This window comes from Melanaphis sacchari, unplaced genomic scaffold (assembly GCF_002803265.2).
Source record: "Melanaphis sacchari strain LSU unplaced genomic scaffold, SCAv2.0 Contig0_pilon_pilon, whole genome shotgun sequence".
NCBI classification, from domain to species: Eukaryota; Metazoa; Arthropoda; class Insecta; order Hemiptera; family Aphididae; genus Melanaphis; species Melanaphis sacchari.
The window spans coordinates 23733747-23754492 of NW_020270366.1; the positions used below are offsets into that span (position 1 = coordinate 23733747).

At 21.9% G+C, this 20746-nt stretch overlaps 1 protein-coding gene across 1 annotated transcript; it reads left to right on the forward strand.

Annotated features, from left to right (window-relative positions):
* Positions 1–250: 250 nt before the first annotated feature.
* Positions 251–19336, forward strand: LOC112596682 (CUGBP Elav-like family member 3-B). Its single transcript, XM_025342448.1, is given in 9 exon segments — positions 251–419; positions 13641–13775; positions 15039–15144; positions 15212–15385; positions 17898–18014; positions 18163–18216; positions 18611–18772; positions 19176–19193; positions 19196–19336. Coding segments are annotated over 8 exon segments (834 nt in total). The 5' UTR covers positions 251–419; positions 13641–13673; the 3' UTR covers positions 19297–19336.
* Positions 19337–20746: the final 1410 nt, after the last annotated feature.

The following is a 20746-nucleotide window of genomic DNA, read 5'->3' on the forward strand; positions in this document are numbered from 1 at the left end:
TCAGAGTCGGACAAAATATTCTGTCAAAAGCAATTCCGGAATCAAAATCCAATTTTCCCGGTAACGGTTCCAGACGCTTTCCGTCCCCATGGAAACTAGTCATGCGTTTTATACATTGATGCAACAAAAAAGGTATTTTCGGAAACAACAGGCGTTTTTGGCACGCGCCACCAGCTACGCCACTCTCGGCAACGGGTAGGACGCGCCGTAACTAGTGAAACAGCAACTGCGTTCGCGTCTACTTGTTGATTTTATCTACCACCTGCAGCATAATATACTTAAAATATTTTTCGTTCTCCGCTCACTTACCACTCGCTCAAAAATCCAACGCGGCGCATTTCGAATTAGAGAAGTGGGTACCGCCGACACCGTTTCGTTTACCGAAACACACATACTCATACACACGACTACTTCGTCAGGTAACTCGAATGCTGACAGTTATTTGCATTTAATTTTGGTGGCAATCTGATTTTATTGACATATATAATATTTTGACGACCAGACGTCTGATTTAAACACCATGTGCATGTTATAATGTTATTAATACTTTTTTCACCATTAATTTTTTTCCAATTTTTTTTTTTTTTATTTATAAATTATTTATCCATGGGTGGACATACACGATATATATAAATAATACTATTGTATGTTTTATTTGTTTCGTTGCCCGTTTCAAAAATACATACTGAATATAATTATATAAAAACAAGTATTTCGTAATATGTATTTAAACATTTTTTAAAAACTATCTATTATAATATTATAAGACAATTTACTGTTTCGTACAAATAATCGTTTGCGAAATAAATAATATGTAATCAATTCAAATACCTACTATATCGGTGAATTGATAGTTGTATAATTTATGCGACTCATTATATTATTATGTACCTATGCATGTGCATTTTGTGTGTATTATGAGCGATAGCAGTTTTAATGTTTTAAATTTATTGTTAGTTAATATATTATACTATAGTGACTAATATACAATCATTAGTAATGTATTAACATATTATTATGCATAAATGTTTATTTAAAAGAATTTAATTTATATAATTTAAAATTGCAAAAAAATATAAACTTAATCATGTTATATTTTCACTACAGTTTAATTGAAATTTTATAAAAATGTAAATAACATTTTTCAAGTTATATCAATAAAATTATGTTTTAAAATCTATTAGATGGTTATTTTTGAAAATTTTTACTTAAGTACTCTATAAATCTATCATGGTTATGTTTGTTATTTGTGTAAATTAATTATTTTAAAATAATGTCCATCTAAAATAACTAATAGTTTATTCCCATATAGGCAATATCTATTTAATATTTAGTAATTAAAAATAAAATACATTTGGAAAAGTTTCCTTAACTCAACAATTTGAATTGAACTAGTGGAGTAATTATTATTAAGTAATTTATTATTTTTCATAAATTATATTTAAGTAAATGGAGATATTGGTTTTTATTCTAGATTTAGGAGGTTGGTTATTTGATTAGTATTATGGTTAAAAATATATTATATATTTATATATTATTATAAACTTGACTTTATAAACAATATTATAAAATAAGTTATGTATTAAATACGACTTTATATATATTATACAAGTAAAATGTACAGTTGTACTTGAGAAATTCAAAATTGATTATAAAATTAAAAACAGGTGAACTTATTTTTCTTTTTAGTAGGTTTTATATAGATCAGATCGCCATTGAGTCACTGCTTAATGTATAGGTCACTGTCACTGTGATGTTTGTGTTAAGACTTACATTTTAATTCAATATAAATTAAGTGGACATTGCATACAATAACATGGTTAGTTTATGTTATGTTATTATGAAGTATAGTATTTTTTTAAAATTCGAATAGTTGATTAAATGTTAGCCAAATACATCGAATTTAATTTAAAACTGACATACAAGTATCAACTCGTACTTATATTTCAATAACAACGCATTGTGGTACGAATAGGTTCGCAGTATAAATTGCTTAAAATTAGTCTAAATATTTTGAATATTTTATTATTAATTGAGAATTGTAGTAAACGTAATGATAAAGAGTTTAAAATCTCAATGATAAATATTTTTCGAATCACTACAAAATCGTTAGTCAAAAATTCGTTGCGCCTTTAGCACTCAAATTTTCGAACTTCAATTGTTTATAAAAAATTATGAATATATTTTTGAAATTTTTAATTATTGTTAGAAAATCTTATAACAAATATTGTACTACATTATCATACTTTATAACTGAGAAATAGTAACCTATAATATGTATTGTAAGAGGTAGGTATGTAGCTTATTTAATCCATTTTAATTAATTATTACGTAGATATCGTTTACAGATAATGCTTATTAGTAAATGTTTGAGTGGTGTTATTCCCAGGCATGTTACATAGCAGATATTGATAAAACAATTGCTTATGTCTGACTATGTAAACAGCACTACATTCAAAGGGTTGCAGATAATTTACCACGCACTCATCATCAATGATCGTGGAAATAATATTAAGATAATAATGTTATCTAATACATTACTTTACGATATTTGCGAATAATTGGTACGTTTAAAATAAAAATAAAAATATCTAATTAACAAGTATAATAATTAAAATGTGTTAGAAATAAAATAATAATCATTATAATTTATAAATATAGACAAATTCAAATATTTAAATACTATAAAATATAAAATATAGAAAAGATATGTACTATACTTATATGCGCTTACTGTTGTTGATATATATTTGTACTAAATTAGGTATTTTTTTTAAAACACCTTTACATATTATGTAAACATAATAAATAACATAAGTAACATCATTAAATTATATTTCTTTCAATCTTAATGCATAATATCAAAATAGCCAAAATGTGACTTGACACTCTTCTCAAGTGACTGTCTAATTTTAATTAACGTTAAATGAGTAGTTTAGTCCTTTATAATTTTATTTAAACACATTTGATTAACAGTCGATATAATAATTAATACTACATAGCTGAAGAAAAAAGAAGAAAATAATTTGTTTCATTTATACAAAAACTCTCGCGGCGTACAAGAATGTCAGAAAATTTATAAATGTCATAAGTTTATTTTATTATTATTCCACCTATTTTATTTATCTTATTGTAATAATTAATAGCAATAATTTTTCTATGCTATCGAGTGTTTCAATTAATACACTATATAACAGTTAATAGCTTATAAGTATTAATAATTATATATAATATTTCTATTTATTAAAAAAAAAAAAAAAAAAAAAAAAATTAGAACAGTACTTAAATATTTTTATAATAAACTTCTGTTTTAACGAAGTATTTTTAATTTAAGTTTATAAGTATATAGCTAAATTAAAGCTTTAATATTTTATATTTTATCATACCTATGAAATATGTTTCTTAATACTATAATAATAATATTTTTAAAGTATAAACACAATTATGAAAACATTTTTTTTTTTCTTTTTACATACCTATATTGTATAAAACATAATATTATAATCAGTTTAAAGTTAAATCATTTTGCGTGCACGTAACTGACGTATTAATGGAAAACAGTCAATATGAAAAAAATAGATAAAAAAACTTGATATATATATATATATATATATATATAACGTAAAATTTAATGTAATTTCTGTCATATTTTTCATTTTTCATTTTATATAACGTGTAGGTGTATATGTCTTTATTTTTTATATCAAATTGAAGTATAGTTAGCTAAAATATTTGTCAAAGGCTACAGGTGAAATATATTAAAGAAATAAAGTCAAAGAGAGAAAATATATCGAAACGTACCCTACAAAGGTCTGTCAATTATGTTTCAAATTAATGGAATACCTTTTGAAAAAGGGTAAACGGATAGATGGGAGTGGAAATCTAGTACCTATAGAACTTACAGTGTAGCTAGTTCTGATTATTTACATACATTATTTTCTTCAAGATTTTTTTTACTTACTTTTTATATCAATATTATTTATAGCTTAATGCTATTTCTGGATATTGAGTCTAATGTTACTTTTTTTTTTTTTAAATCAAATGTTTTATTTAACAATAATTTTAAAGCGTATTATTTAACAATCAATATAGTTATATTCATCCATCATTTTTAAAAATACTTTAAATTGATGGTGTTTTATCATTGTTTTGTTCAACATATTAATTTAATGTTTTTCTTCAGGTGTATTTTTGAACGCATTTTGAAATACACTTTAGAAATATAAAGTAGGTAATAAATATAAATTAAATATTCATTAATGTTTGATATTTACTATCCGACAACAAAGAAAAGTTATAACATACAGACTACAATTATTATTAAAATAATGTAAATCAGCAAAATACTTTATTTTTGTATTATGTTGTCGATCGAAAGTCATGATGTTGTTCACTAACGTCGCGTTTAATCTATCTAATCTGCTTATTATTAATTACTGTACGTCTGTTCACAAACTGCTCATCCTATACGCAATGCGTCGCATTTGTACATTTATTTTTTCTAGTAGTTTTCCTGACTAGTTTAATTATTTTACACCCTTAAAGGAAAGTATGCTGTCACATATCATTAAATGTTTTTCAACATGTCAAATAATATATCTATTAAATTCGTTTTTCGTATAGTCGTTGTTATGAAAAATTAATTATTTTCTCTATACCATAAAATAATGAAGATTTTTTTTTTACAATTCCCATTTTAGTATTGTGTATTTTATTTATTGTATATGATAAATAAGATAGTTGATATAATTTACATACGTTTCAAAAAAAAAAAAAAAAAAAAAAAAAATCCATAAAAAACAACATCAATCAACCAATCAATCATGATTTATTATCGTTCTTACCTTTTAGATGCCATAAGTCTAATAGTTATAAAAACTAAGAAACTTTGTAACTTTATTAATGATGGGTGATAAGTTATCCTATGGGATCTCTAAAATCATTGATGATTGAGTTTTATTAATAATCATTAAAACTTAAAACCAATAAGGCAATTTATTTAAGCCAATATATAGCGTGCAAATGTAATATTAATTATATTCTCTTAATTTGTTTTATATTTAAGCTAAATTGTATCGTACATTATTAAGTCTTTAATGGGTATATTACCAGTTATTTCGATTGCCTATTTCACATTTTATTTTTCGGTTTACTATGAACTATACATTAGTAATTTAAAATTTACAAAAATCAATAAATAAATAAATATTTTTGTTAGAATCTATATCAATTTTGTAATTAATAATAATAAAAAACTGATTATTAATTTCACCAACATTTTTATTTCTGAGTTCTCCTATAAATAGTTGTAACCTGCAGTATTGTATTTTTTTAAGGTACCTAAAATAATTTTATTATTTATAGTATTTCAAATGAATTAAAAAATCAAAATTACTAAGTAAAAATGCTTGAAAAAATAAAAATAATAAGTACGTTGAATGTCAATATATATTTTTAATATTTAAATTTTTTTATTTATCAATATTTTTAAATATTTCTTTGCTTTATGCTTCAAGCAAAGTGATAAAACTATTGAATATTATTTTTACAATTATCAGTAAAGACCGGATTTATATGCATTTCAAATTGTAAAATATGCATGCAAACATGCACTAAAAAAAGTCAAAATATGCAAGGAAAAAATGCAAAACATGCAAAATAAAATTTCAATTTTATATTTGATTTTAATTTTGCAGTGATAATTATTTATTAATTTTATTACATTTTTCATAAACAAAAAGTTACATGTATAATATAGTACAAAAATTTAATTTTTTGTTAAATTGTAATTTAATTTTTAAACATTGATATATTGTAAAAAATATTTTATTAAAATTAAATAGTAGATACATTGGTGATATACTGATATAAATAGGAAAAAAGTACGAACAATTTTATTGAAGGTAGTAAATTATTAATTTGAAAAACAATAAGTTATCAAAGTATGTTCCATGTTTATTTCCGTGAAATTATGACGGTGATCTGTAAGAATGTACTTGTATGATGAAAAACTACGTTCGACATCAACACTGGTGATTGGAGCATATTTAAAATTTGCTATTATATCCAGCGAATAATTTGGAACAGATAAATCGTCGAAATTAGCACTGTCACCTTGAAGTATTTTTGAAATTTCTTTTAAAACCATTAATCCTTTATTTTTATTCAAAACGTTTTTACATTTTGTTTTAATTATTGTACTATTTGCACTAGTAGGAAGTTCATTAACAGAGTTTTCCACTTGTTCTAAAATTTTTAACGAGTCTACAAGGGACAAATTAGAGGTTTCAAGCTTTTTGATACTTTCAACGATACATAAAAAATTTGCTTTAATGTAAGCAAGATCATATTTTACATTAAATTTATTAAAAATTGATTTACAATTTTGAATGCATTTTGTATTATCTTCTAAGTTTTCAATCACATTTTTGAACTCTTCAAAATGATCTGCGTAAAAAAAAGGTTGACTCTAGCCAAGTACCCCAACGGGTAATTATTGGCTGCGGTGGTAAATGTGTAATTGGCAACATTTCTTTATATAATTGAATTCTATACGGAGCCTTTGAGATATTCTTTGAGACGTTAAATATTTGATATTATAATATTATATAAACGTACCTATGATCTATGTTTTTATTTGTATATTTTTACGGTTTTTGTTAAAATATGCAAAAATATGCAGATCATGCATTAACGTCAGAATATGCAAAAATATGCAGTATAAAATTTTGATATTTAATCAATCAAGTAATGATTTGTGGACACTCATTGACTGCATGTATATGATGTTGAAAATAACAACATGCATTTTATGCAAAATCCGGTCTTTAATTATCAGTTATCAGTAATATGTTTTTATTTACAACTCAGAAAATCACATTTTGAATTTTAAAAAAGATTTCATAAGTTCGTGAATTTCATTGATCAAAAATGAACATATTTAATAATTTTCCAAAAATATTAAAATTATAAAAATTGAAGTAAAATAATATTATAGTATTATACCAAGGAGTAATGCCTAAATTTAATGTCTGTTAGTTGTATATTAATAACATAATATTATAAGGATTTTACTAACTATTTAAAGTATGTTTTTTATTTAATATTATTATATTTTAGAGTTGTTGTTAAATCAAAACATAGAATTTTCATGAATTACTCAAGAAATAATTATATTTTCAATTATACGTGCAATATTCATAAGACTAACTTTTTCTTTGGATTAATAAATATAATCACTATTTTAAAATACTATAATATTGTTGTAATATCTCAAGTAAAATGTTAAAAGTTTTCTTCCAACGTAAAGTTTGTTTTACAAAATCGCATAGAATGGATTAAAGTCACATCAGAAACTTTATGTAGATATAAGGTAATAAACGTAATACATAACTAATTTGAGAAAAATCCAGTACTCTAATTTTCGTAAACTATATTACGATTAATTTTATTGGGCTTGCAAAAAATATATGAAAACTCTTGATTTTTAAAATTGTATTCATTTTCCAATAAAACTATTTATTCTGTTACTTATTAATTACATTTAAATTTATTAAATAACATCAATCATAATTTATTAATAAAATAACCTACTATGAAAGCAATATAAAATGAAGATAAACCATTTTAAAATAATTGTATATTTTAGTCTATAACTTTATAAGATTTTAGTTTATATTGTACCCTCAGAGTTTATAGTTTGTTGATAGATTTTGTAGTTAAATTTCTACAAATAGTATAGTTAAATTATAAATTACTATTATCTAAATATTCTAAATTTTTCTGCTTATTAAATAATTTAGGGTAGATCCAGTTTAGTTTAATTAAAATAACTATGCTGAATATAGTAATAACCTATATATTATTATAATAACTATTACAAATAAAACATAGATAAGATCTTCATTATTAGTTATTTGGTAATTTTATGGTCATTAAAGAAGATATGTTGAGGTAGGTATAGTCAGGATACGGGAGTTTTTTCATCCTTTTTTTTTTTTTTGAAATAAAAAAATTTTTCAATTTTATTTAGTCTATCGTAGATATTTTTGAATTGATTTGTTATCCATTATGATATTCAGGGTAATCTAGTTTTCTTATGATTATTTCACACGAACCAAGAAGTGCCCAATGCTATTCTTAAGAATTCATTTTGGAAAGTTTTAAGTTTTAAATTTTTATTTGGTATGCAGTATCTCATATATAGTATCTTTATATTAGATTAGGACCACTAGATTAGACCACTTCTAAGCGATCTTATTGATTTGTATATATAAAATTAAAGAACATTTTATAAATTTTATATACGTGGTCAATCTGTAATTAATTAGAAGTATAGAATTTTAATTATTATTTATCCTTGGTTTAGTTTTTTATAGATTTTCTGTCAATTTTTCATTTAGGTATGTTTTTATTTGTGTAGTTTTGTTAGATTAATATTTTTATTTCGTTGTTTTTCGTGCATTTAGTTTTCAAATAATAGTAAATCATCGTAGACGGTAAAAAATTTAGAGTATTTTTAAGAAGTAGTTTCTTCCTATATAATGTGTTTCTATTAAATGTTTTAACTATTTTTAAGACTTACAGAACCAAATACGCATAAACTTTATTCATATTATGTTAGAATTTTAAATTTTTTACATAAATAAAACAATTACGACATGAAAAATAATCTTTTTTGAATATCTAAAACAACTAATTTTGAATTTAAAGTCTCAAAATAATAACATTGTAATATAAAAAAAAAAAAAAAAATGGTTACCTACCTTATTATAACATCAAATAATTGTAAGTTTATAACTTAATTATAAATGTTTAACTTTTTCAATCTATATGATCAAACAATAAATATTGTAAATTTTAAAAAGATGTTTTCATTTAAGAAAATAATTAATTTCAACAAAACTTGAACACTAATTGTATGAATAATTTTTGTTTATCATAAGTATTTTGTTAATCATACTATTGTAGGTTGTAGAATTACACTTACTAATGTAGTTGTAATGTTCAATTTTAGAATTTCTTAAAAAATTTTTTGTACAGTTAACAAATTATATAGATAAGAAAAAAAAATCAAATTTTAACAAAGTTGTGCATAATTTTACTTATACAAAATTTAATATTAAATATATTTAAATAGTTGATGAAAAAAAATGATTACAATTTTCATTACAACAAGAATAAACCAACTTGTCACAATATTTCATTTGTGAATCAAGAGTTTACAAACTATTAAGAAAATAAACTTACCGACGATAGGTGGTAACATAGTATTATGAATAGGCAGTTAATAATTTATGTTAATATATTTTATCTTTAATGAATATTAAATTTAAAAAATCTTGAAATATTTTTAACATATTTTAAGTTTGTAATGTTAATAAATGTACTATAGTTAGTTTTCATTATGACCACAAAATTGAATTTCTAACAATATTGCTATTCATTTATAAAAGTTTGAACAAATCCACATTATATCGATTCTTTTTTGTTTTAAGTTTAAATTTTCATACAATTTGTGAGGGGAAATATCTACATAGAAATGAAAATATGAAAATAATATTCAAATTAATTAAATGTGTGTATAATCGAATAACAGCCAGAATTAAATTATTTTAAAGTAGTGCCTACATAATCTACCTATGATTTGTATTTAAATTTAATTTATATACCCGCTAAAAGTTTAATAAAAAATATGGTATCTTATTCTAATATTTATTTAAAATTAGTGTAATAGGACCTATATAAAATGTACACGTTACAAATAATACTACATACAATATAAGTTCATATATAATAATATGACCTATGAGGGAAGTAATGCTAATGCAATTGTCTCCTCAGTTGTAATACCCATTATAACCATACCAAGAAAAAAAAAGGACATACTATTATAGTTACTTATTTTTTAAAACATAAAATTTTATCAGTTATTTTTAAAACTCGTTCATATTAATATTTTGTTAATCATAATAATTTATTTAAAATATCTAGATACAATTAAAAGAAATACAATCCAGCCGTGGCCGTATTTATTTCTGTAATATGCTACAAGACATGTTAACATTTATTTTGAAAATTGTTATTAAAAGCATATTTAAATTGAAAATCATATATAATCATATAAGTAACATAAAATAAGTATGTATTATTAATTTACAACTACTTAACATTTTGTTTTCATAATATCATAGATTAAATAAATTTAATCTGTGATAATACTGTGTATTGTAATGTTGGTCAAAAGTCAAATACCTTTTAAAAAGATAATTTGACTAATAAATAAATTTATAAATAATAATAATTGTTATATAAATATGAAGGAATTCAAAAAGTGTGTTTTTTTTTTATAGAAACATAAAAATTTAAATTTTTTAAATTTTCCACAGTAAATCAAAACTAAAGATTAAAAGTTATTATTTTATTATTAAAATATTACTTAAAATTTAAGGATTTTTAATAAAGAATTCATTGAGGCCTGAAACAATCATTATTATAACAACGGTGATGACCAAATGAAATAAGAATTTATAAACATGAATTAATTTATGTAGATAATATACCAATAAGAAATCGAGTTTGAGTTATAGACAATTTGTTACTTGAATTTATTAACTTGCTTTTCAAAAGTACATACGTCATTAAAGAGAAATAATTGCGTCTAATGTTTTAAGCTAGGATTCAAATTTCAATCAATTTCAATTGATAACACATATTAAAGTGTAAAATTTTGCTATAATTATTATTAAAAAAAAAAAAAAGTGTAAAATTATCACCAGAATTAATAAATAGGTTTACTATTTTACGATCCAAGTCTTGTCGTTATTAAATGGCACAAAATATTTAAAATATTTTTTTATCTAAAAAATATCAACATATATAGTTATATTATAGTCGTATAGCTGTATAGGTAGGCATTTATATTATGATAAAAAATAATTCAACTATTTGTAAAAAGCACTAAAAAATAATATTTTTCTCTTATATAGTTAATATATTTGTACATAAATATATCTAATATAACTATTATTATAATACCTAATAAAATTATATTTTGTGATGGAGCACCCTCATTGGGAGGCCTCTTATTTTTTTTTTTCGTCTCATCATTCAATATTATGTTATCAATTAAGTTTATTATTTAGCTCCTGTAACATATGCACAAGCAAATAATTTTTTTTTTTTTAATATGTCTGTTCATATATTTATATATGTTACCGAAAAAGATGACATTTAATCAATGTTGAAAATGTCTAGTCAATAACTAGTAATTAATGACGATTCCTAATAAAAGAAGGCATTAACGATAACTAGAGTTTATGACTTTTGCATATTTTTTCTTTTAGTCGCTCACAATGCTGATTTAGTAATAAATTCATTAAAATATAAAGTCAGATACAATTTTATTTTGCAAATTTAAAAATAACTTAAATATAATATAAACCTCGATATAACGTAAATGACATATTTAATTTTTTTAAGGGTATATTTTAATATTTATTGGGCATATTTGCATGTAATTTTTTGTCTTTTTATAGTCATAAACATCTTAAACCTAATGATAAAAATGAAGTTAAAAATCGAATAGTATATGATAATACTAATTATCTATTTAGGATAAATTATAATCTTAAAACATTTAGGATTAACCATTATCTTTATTGCATCAATTTTTTTTTTTTTATTTTTTTTTTTTTGTTTATGGAACATCATTATTTTATGTTTTGTCATCTTTATTATTACATGATAACTGTTATGACACTTATAATTATATAATCTAGTAGATGCACGACAAGCACATCTATTGATTTTACTCTATGTTTTACTCGTTCAATGACATCTTGTAATCCTTGCGAGTTGCGATTGAAAATAGTTACAAAAGGTTATGATAACATAAAACTGGGTTTACTATATGCGAGTACACAGTAAACTAACCTATACTTTAGGTACCTACCTATGCTTTCATAATCAAATCGATCACCGATAAAGCAGTGTTAATATTTATTTTGATACGAATTAATAACATTGCCTAATATAATACGGAAATGTTGATAAAGCTACGAAATATTCAACATTTTCTATCCTTTCCATTCATTGTCAACAATGACTAGGAAATCACGGCAATTCTTGAATTATCATATTTTTTAATAACATATATATGTATAAAGATGACAATATAATCACAAATTCAAGAATGGATGCATTTAGGGAATGCCTAAATAATTAATTATACATAATTCGCAACAAGTATAAAAAGGATTTCTTAAAAATCATTTTGAATAACAAATATTACCATAAAAAATATAATCTTTTAACACATTTAAAAATCCAATATTATTAAAGTGATTGAGATTGTAATATATTAATATTTGTTAAGAGACGCTGCATCCGCATGTGTTATATCTATATTACATATATACAACATAGTAAATTCATAGTAGATTCCATTTTATGTTATTAGCTTTAATATTCGAGTAAATTTACCTATGTCAAACTTAAAAGTAAGAATTTTATTTAGGCCATCACATAGGTTTTTATTGATATTATAATTTTAAAGTGAGTTATGAGTATTTTAAAGATTTAATATTTTACATAATTATAACTTATAACTTATAACTCAGTTTAAAATTAAGATATCAATAAAAGCCTATATGATGGCCTAGATAAATTTTTATAATTAAGTTTGATAATAGTAAAATTTACTCTAATATTAAAGCTAATAACATAAAATGGATTCTGCTGAACGAAAATTTGCTATGTTGTATGTATGTAAAAGATGGAGATAAGTGATATCACATGCGAGTGCGACGTCCTTTTAAGTACATATTATTGCAATAGATGAAAAATATTCAAATAATTATACAGTGGTTGCTAAAAATTAAAAAGTATTTGAAGAAAAAAAACATCAATGGAGATTTTACAATTTTATATATATACAATTATAATTTATAAAAAATGCATGATATTTAGTTAATTTTTTAACACTGAACACTTTTTATTTCTAAATTAAAATTTTTATTAATGCATAATTAGTTAATAAAGTTATTATTGTATTTATGCATAAGTGTATGTGCGCATGTGAACAAAAATAAATTATAATAATTATCAAGTATTATATTTTTAACTATTAAGTGTTGACTGATAAAAAAACCTTAGTAAAATAAAGCATTTTTCTTAAAATTAATTACCATTTTTATATTTAATGTATACATTTAAAAAAATCAATATTTTGTTTTTAAAAAAAAATTTTAGCAAAAACAAAATAAATATGAGTAACTATATAATATGTTTATATAATCTATATAGTAATGACGCAGTCAATATATATCAAAGAAAAATGTTTAATACAATTAAAAAAAGACAAATCTATTCATTTTTGTTTCAAATAATTCTAATAATTCTAAAAATACAATAAAATAACAATACAGTTTTTGTGTAAATTTTATTGATTAGGTTTAATTTATGTAATTTGATGTACGTAATACGACATAAAAAAAAAAAAAAAAAAATGAAATAAATGTTTACTTATTTATAGTTATATGCTATTATAGTTTTAATAAATTCAATCGCTATATATTAATCATTAATTAATAAGAAATACATACATTTAGGGAAATTTGGTAAAATTAAGTTAATTTCAGATAGCAGTGAAGAGTCATAAACAAATTGTAAAAATGCACAATTTAGCTCATAATGTTCCAGTGTTGAACTCACCTTCATCATTTGTGTATAATCAATTTGGAACTTATGGAACAACTTATAATCAAGTTTGTCAGGTATGTGCTTAAAAATATATAATTTTCAATATTTTTAAAACAATAAAATGTATACTATTTATGCATTCAACATTATAGTATGTTATCACTTTTCATTACTTAGTATAGGTACTCGTATACTATAGTGTATATTATGTTTTCGTTAGAAAATATTCAAGTATATAGTAAAGAACTAAGGCTGATAACATTTCAATATAAATTATGAGTTATGAATAGATTAACACAAAATAATATAATATATTATGATGGTTGATAATAATTATTATTTTGTAGTTTTATATTCTTACACAATTTTCTAAATATAATAACATATCTACATATTTCTATACTCTGATTATTAAATTATTAGGTACATGAAAAAGATATAATTTATTTTAAATAACATTTAGAAAAAAATCAATTAAGTTACTTTCACTTTAAAAGCACCGTGATATTTTTGAAATAGTACGAGGTTATATTAATTGTACTGTATAGTATTTAGTCGTCTATATGTATAACATAGAGTGTAAATAAATATTTTAGTACTGATCGTTGAAAATTAAATATAGTTGTTAATAGTTATTAAATTTAGTTAAATTCAATTTAAAAAGCTTTGTTATGAAACTGAACTAGGTATAAAAAATGATTAATTATTTTAAAAATGTATTTCTAAATCAAAAACATTAATAGAAGATAAATATGGTATATTGGTATACGAATTCAATTAAGACTGAATTTATAAAATAAGTTGTTTATATATTACATATAGGTAGAAATTTATATATAATGGAAACTGATTTTCACACTTCATGGGTAATTATATGATTAGATTTATGATGATATATGAGCTTGTTTTAAAAAACATCATGAAAAACGTTGTATGCGATATTTCGACAACTATTTTTATTATTTAAATTTTTAGAAGATATTTAAAGTTGAAAAATAATAATTTATAACTTGTTTAATATTTTGGTACTTAAAAATCTTTTAGTGGAAAAATCTCTTAATAATATTATCTCATTATAAACCGTGTAATTAAAATCCGCGATATTTACGGTCTTGGTTGGTTTTCAATATAAATAATATTATGCCTCAATTGAACAAGACTGAGTCAACTCGTGTTACTGTTGTACCCGAGTAAAATAATTTAATATGAAAATAACATTTTATAAGAAAAATTTAATATGAAATTAAAATACATTTTTATAAAATTATACACAGAAAATATATTATTTTTTATTTTATGACGTACCTACCTAACTCAATAATTTGTTTTATACACAGTCTTCGTTAATAGCAACAGTCCAACCTCCACCGTCTGTGTCCACTTATATTAACTCGATGGTAACCGCTCAAACAATTACAACACCAGTTGTTTCCTCAATGAACAGTAAGATGTGCTTAAAATTGCATAATTCAAATAATATTGATTTCCATGTTTTTAATTACTATTACAGCTCAAATTGTGGATAGTCGCAATGTTCTGTCTAGTATACAGTCATCGACAATACCAATGTTTTCAATTAACAGTCGTCCAAACACATCAACCAGAGAACAACATTCGAATACTAGAACAACCAATCCAATTTTGTTTAACAATTCAACCATGCAGCAACAACCGTTTTCCACGCGTAATAATTTTTCATAATTTATTATTTTTTGAATAGTTATAAAATTTTCAAAATGTAACAACCCTTAGTTTCTTTAGTTTACCAATTTAATTTTTGAGAAATATTTCTATATGCCATTACTCATTTCTAATTGCGAAAGATAATATAATACAATTTAAAATAATAAACTGAGTTAGGTTAGAGAGATAAAGGAAAATTAAATTTTGAATAACAATTAGAAGTATTCAATTTCTTAATGTGTAGCCTATGAAATATTTTAGAATACTATTTTTATTCAATAATGAATAGTTTAGGTACATATAAAACTATTATTAACTAATAAAGTTATGCTCGTTGTTTGTTTAGTGGGATTATCCAAACAAAATGTATATTACTCATTCAATATCCCTTTCATCATGTAAAGTAATTTACTGGAGATTGTATTATAATGCTATTATATATAAGACGATATTGACATTTAATATTCACATTTCGAAAATATATTTATTGTCTATGTATTTGTAAACTATAAAATTTCATCATGAAAAATTATACAAAAAATTATACTAGTCACAAACTATTCAATTTGGTTTCTATTTTATGTTATACTTATAAAATATTTCTATTTTTTTTTAGAAAAATGAATTTTTGATGATAATCAAATAATATAATTTTCTTTTGATTGATGCTTAACCTTGTATATACGACCACGCATGTTTCATTATTCTAGAAAATACATTAATACCATCATTTGACAGATTCTAAAAATTATATATCGTCATTTAATTATAAAAATATTATTATATTGTTTTTAAAATTATTAATAAATATAAGAAAATCCTAAAATGGTTCACTCGTTTGGTAAGCCACTGTTTTTGCTCCAGGCAAGACTTTTGAATGTCGGTATTTTAAAGACACATCATATAGAATGTGATACTATATTATAAGATTTAAGCCATTTTCTTTCTCGGTATATTGTATTTGAAAATAATTTTAAATGTAATTGTTTTTGAAAATTATTGATTTTATAGAAAAAATAATAGAACAAAGCCAAAAATTAGGAATTTGTATTTTTCTTTAGTTATAAAAACAACATTATCTATTAAATATTGATTGAATTTATTTTTTATCTTTAGAACTATTAGTCATTAGTTTTCAACTAGTCATTAACATAGATTGTTTAAAAATAGCATATATATATAATTGAATATTTAATAAAACAAAAAAAAAAAAAAAAACAATTTTATGATGTGTTTACAAAATAAAAATTAACTTCTTTATTTAAAATTGGTACATTTTAGAGTTTAAAAATGAAATAAAAAATTACTTATTTTGTCAAGAACGGATATAAATCCTTTTTTCTAAAAAATTTTCACAATACTATAATATATTAAATAAAAATATAAAATTTAGCTTCCATATCTCTAGGATATAATTTATAATAATACTTAAAAAAAAATAAAAACAATGATTGACAAATAAAGCTAAATATTCTGAAACTCGATTTATTGGATTATTATATATTTCGAATTTTGACATTTAACGATTTACTTTTTCATTAGTTTTATAGCTTGTCTATCTGATGTCCTTAAGTGAACATTTGAAATCCGCTCTTTTTATTGACATACAAAAATAATAATTAGAAGAGAAAATATACACAAACATTCTGCTGCCTAAAGACATAGTAATGTAATTTACTCATGGTGATTCTAAATTATTATACTTATTTCATCGTACATTTTTTCTCGAATATTTGTTAATAATAATCAATCCTAATCTTTGTCAATTCTTATCACACATCTGTTGTGAGTAATATAGTTATCAGGTTATCTTATTAATTATTATATATTAGTCTAAATTTACAGGTTGGTTTTTTTTTTATCAAACAACACTCATTATTATTTTCAATCTTTTTAAAATATTTTTTTACTTAATACCCAGTTGAAATAAAATAACATTTTTTAAATATTTTTTTTAAGTTTTTACTTTTTTGAATGACAATATATACGTATATTTTTAATTCCATATTCAGAAATAAGATATTTTCGAAGTATTAAAATATGTATAAAATTCGAAATTTAGATGAGTAGTTTATAAGTTATATAGTATTTATTTTATAATTTAGATTATCAGAAATCATGGAAAGACTTAAATATTTATGACTCAATAACTATTCGTCTGATTTTTGATTTTTGTATGTCAAAATATTTTTAAAAAAATATTCCTCTTTAGAATATGAAATTATAAATGTATTTTTTTATTCAACGAAGTAAAAAATTTGTAAAACTATAACGATAAAAAATATAACTAAAAAAAAAAAAAAATGTTATTTTATTTCGACGGAAAATTATATAACGACAATATTTTCAAAAACGCTAATAAATTTTGAAATACTAATAACTCAATACATACACACACACACACACTATATATATATATATATAGTTTATCATCAATAATAAAAATTAAATTTACCATAATATATTTGTACAAAACCAATAATAATTAATAATGTAAACACAATTTCACATAGATCATGCTATATTAGCAGAGTCTCTCCAATTATCAATACCAGCGCATCAAAACAGAATAATTTCATCAAACCGAGATCCAGCTACGTTCAATAATGTTTCAACACTACATCGTATAGGTATGATAATCATTAATTTCATAATTATTATTATTTGAAAATTGTTTAATATATTCGCACAATGTTTTGAATCGTAAAATTATTATGTAGTAATAAATAATATATAATCACTAATTAACATTACTTTAAAATTTTATAATTATTTTAGTCCCTTACCAAGCGATGTTTAATCAATTTACTACTGGAATGCCAAATACTTCTCGTAAGTTAATTTTTTTGAAATATAAACTAAAATAATAGATTTTTTTTTAATTTATAAAAGACATTTATAATCTGTTTACACTATTAATATAATAAACAAATTAATAATTGTTTGTGAAAGACTTGAAAAACGCGAGGAAAGAGAGTATCCATTGATAGTACTTCTAATTTTATAAACTACAAGAGGGAGTAAGCTGTTATAAGTTATTTAATAGATCACCTGGTCATTTAAATTTAAGACTATGGAAAGGGTTATTTGGTAATGGACGAGAGAAGAATTTGGATATGAGAAGTATTGCGTGGTCAAAGAAGTTTTAAAGTTTTAGTGATAGAAAGCAAGAATGGAGATTTTTGGTCTAACTATAGATTTCAATTCATTTTATTCACCATTTTAGGACATAATATCACTTTTGGACCTGAAGGCAGTAATTTGTTTATTTACCATTTACCACAAGAGTTTAGTGACAACGAACTAACTCATATGTTTATGCCATTCGGTCAAGTGCTAAGCTCAAAAGTATACATAGATAGGGAAACGAATCAAAGCAAATGTTTCGGTGAGTACAATTCATGTGAATTATTTTACGATGTACCCTAAATTAGTTAGCAAAGTTATTAAACAAGCAATTCATTATTATCAAAACTAAGTGAAATTAATTCCTACATAAACATTAAATTAAAAAAATTATTCAAATCTGATAATAAAATTAATGCTATAAGAATTATATATATGTATAATATATATATATATATCAAAGTATAAAAAATGTATAATTTATTATATATTAATTCACGTTTATTATAATATTAAAAATAAAACAATAAATTTATCTAACAGTTAATATATAATTATGCTTACATGTTTTAAAATATTATATTATAATTTGAAAATAAGCAATTTATAAAATGTATATACATTTAATATTTAATAACACATTTTTAAAACTTTTTCGGCAACAGGTTTTGTATCATTCGATAATCCAACAAGTGCACAAACTGCCATTCAAGTAATGAATGGTTTTCAAATATGCCAGAAGAGGTTAAAAGTACAATTAAAACGCCCAAAGGAAAAAAATGCTAGTAGAATTTATTTTTAAATGTAATTTATTTATCAAATTTGAACGTCCTTATGTATTTAATTTAATGTATGAAACCAATCAGTAACCCGTAAAATTAATATAATAATATTACTTATTTACTAATTATTCATATTATACTATAATACTGTATAAAAGTACGAAACGCGGAAATATCATCAAAGAATTTTCTATGATAAATTTAATCAAAATATGACAATAAAATACCTGTATAAAATGGAGAAAGATGTAGTTGAAATTAAATCAAAAAAAAGATTGTATAGGTAGAATAAATATGAGGTTAAAATAATATAATTTAGCATTTTGGATATTTAAATAATTCATTTTAGAATTTATTAATGCAGTCATAGAAAAATTAACTAATTTATCAACCTTCAAAAAAAAAAAAAAAAATTAATATTTACGGAGTTTTTTTTTAATTTAATTTAATGTTTATGCTTAAATATATATTAGTGCTTAGTTCCTAAAATTAAATTTTGATTCCTAACAAAAAGTTTTTTTTTCCAAATACAGATAAATTATACAGAATGTAAATTTAATACTTAGATTAAAAAATGTATAATATTTTAGATAATTTTTGTTTCGTTTAATCGATGTAAAATACAATTTATACGATTAAAATAAAATAATTTTAGAATTTATTAAATTATATAGAAGTATGAATTGAATACACAGTAATTTAAATATAATCATTAGATGTAAATTAAGTTATATAAAACGTGCATAAAATGGTATGTCATTATTTTATTTTGCGAGCATCATACTTATTGTAAATAACTAAATATTAAAAAACAATAATAAATTTAAAAAAAAAGTAATTCAATTTTAAATATATAATTATCCACACTTTAATAAATTTAAATACTCTTCTAATAAATAAGGTACAAGAAAAATATAATGTTTGTATGTAACAACAATTATACAAAGGTATTTATATTGAACTGGGTGAACATTAATATGTGTAATTTAACTGTAATTTAAATTGCAAATACAATAAATAAATTTTGAACTAAATTAAAAGGTGTTTGGTTTTAAAATTTATATAATTATACTTAAAATAAAATTAGTTTTTGCTTATTAATATAAGTTCTTTCTTTCAAAAAATGTCTTGTCAAAATATCAATATTTTCAGGTTATTATTTCAATTAAATACTATATCAACAGACCACACTCAAACTTTAAGTAGGTACTCAGGTCTCAGATATTTGCTTACTTATTCACAAATAAAAAATAATTTATAAATTGCAATTATATTTTCATTAAATCTTTATCAGCTTCTAATTATAATCATATTTATATCATAAATCAAAATTTTATTATTCTAAAAATTCGGTACACATCTACATCAAAATAACACAGTGAATATTTCAAATGGTCTTAACGATGTAGATCGATGTTTATCTAATTATCTATAAACCTGGATATGCTCAACAT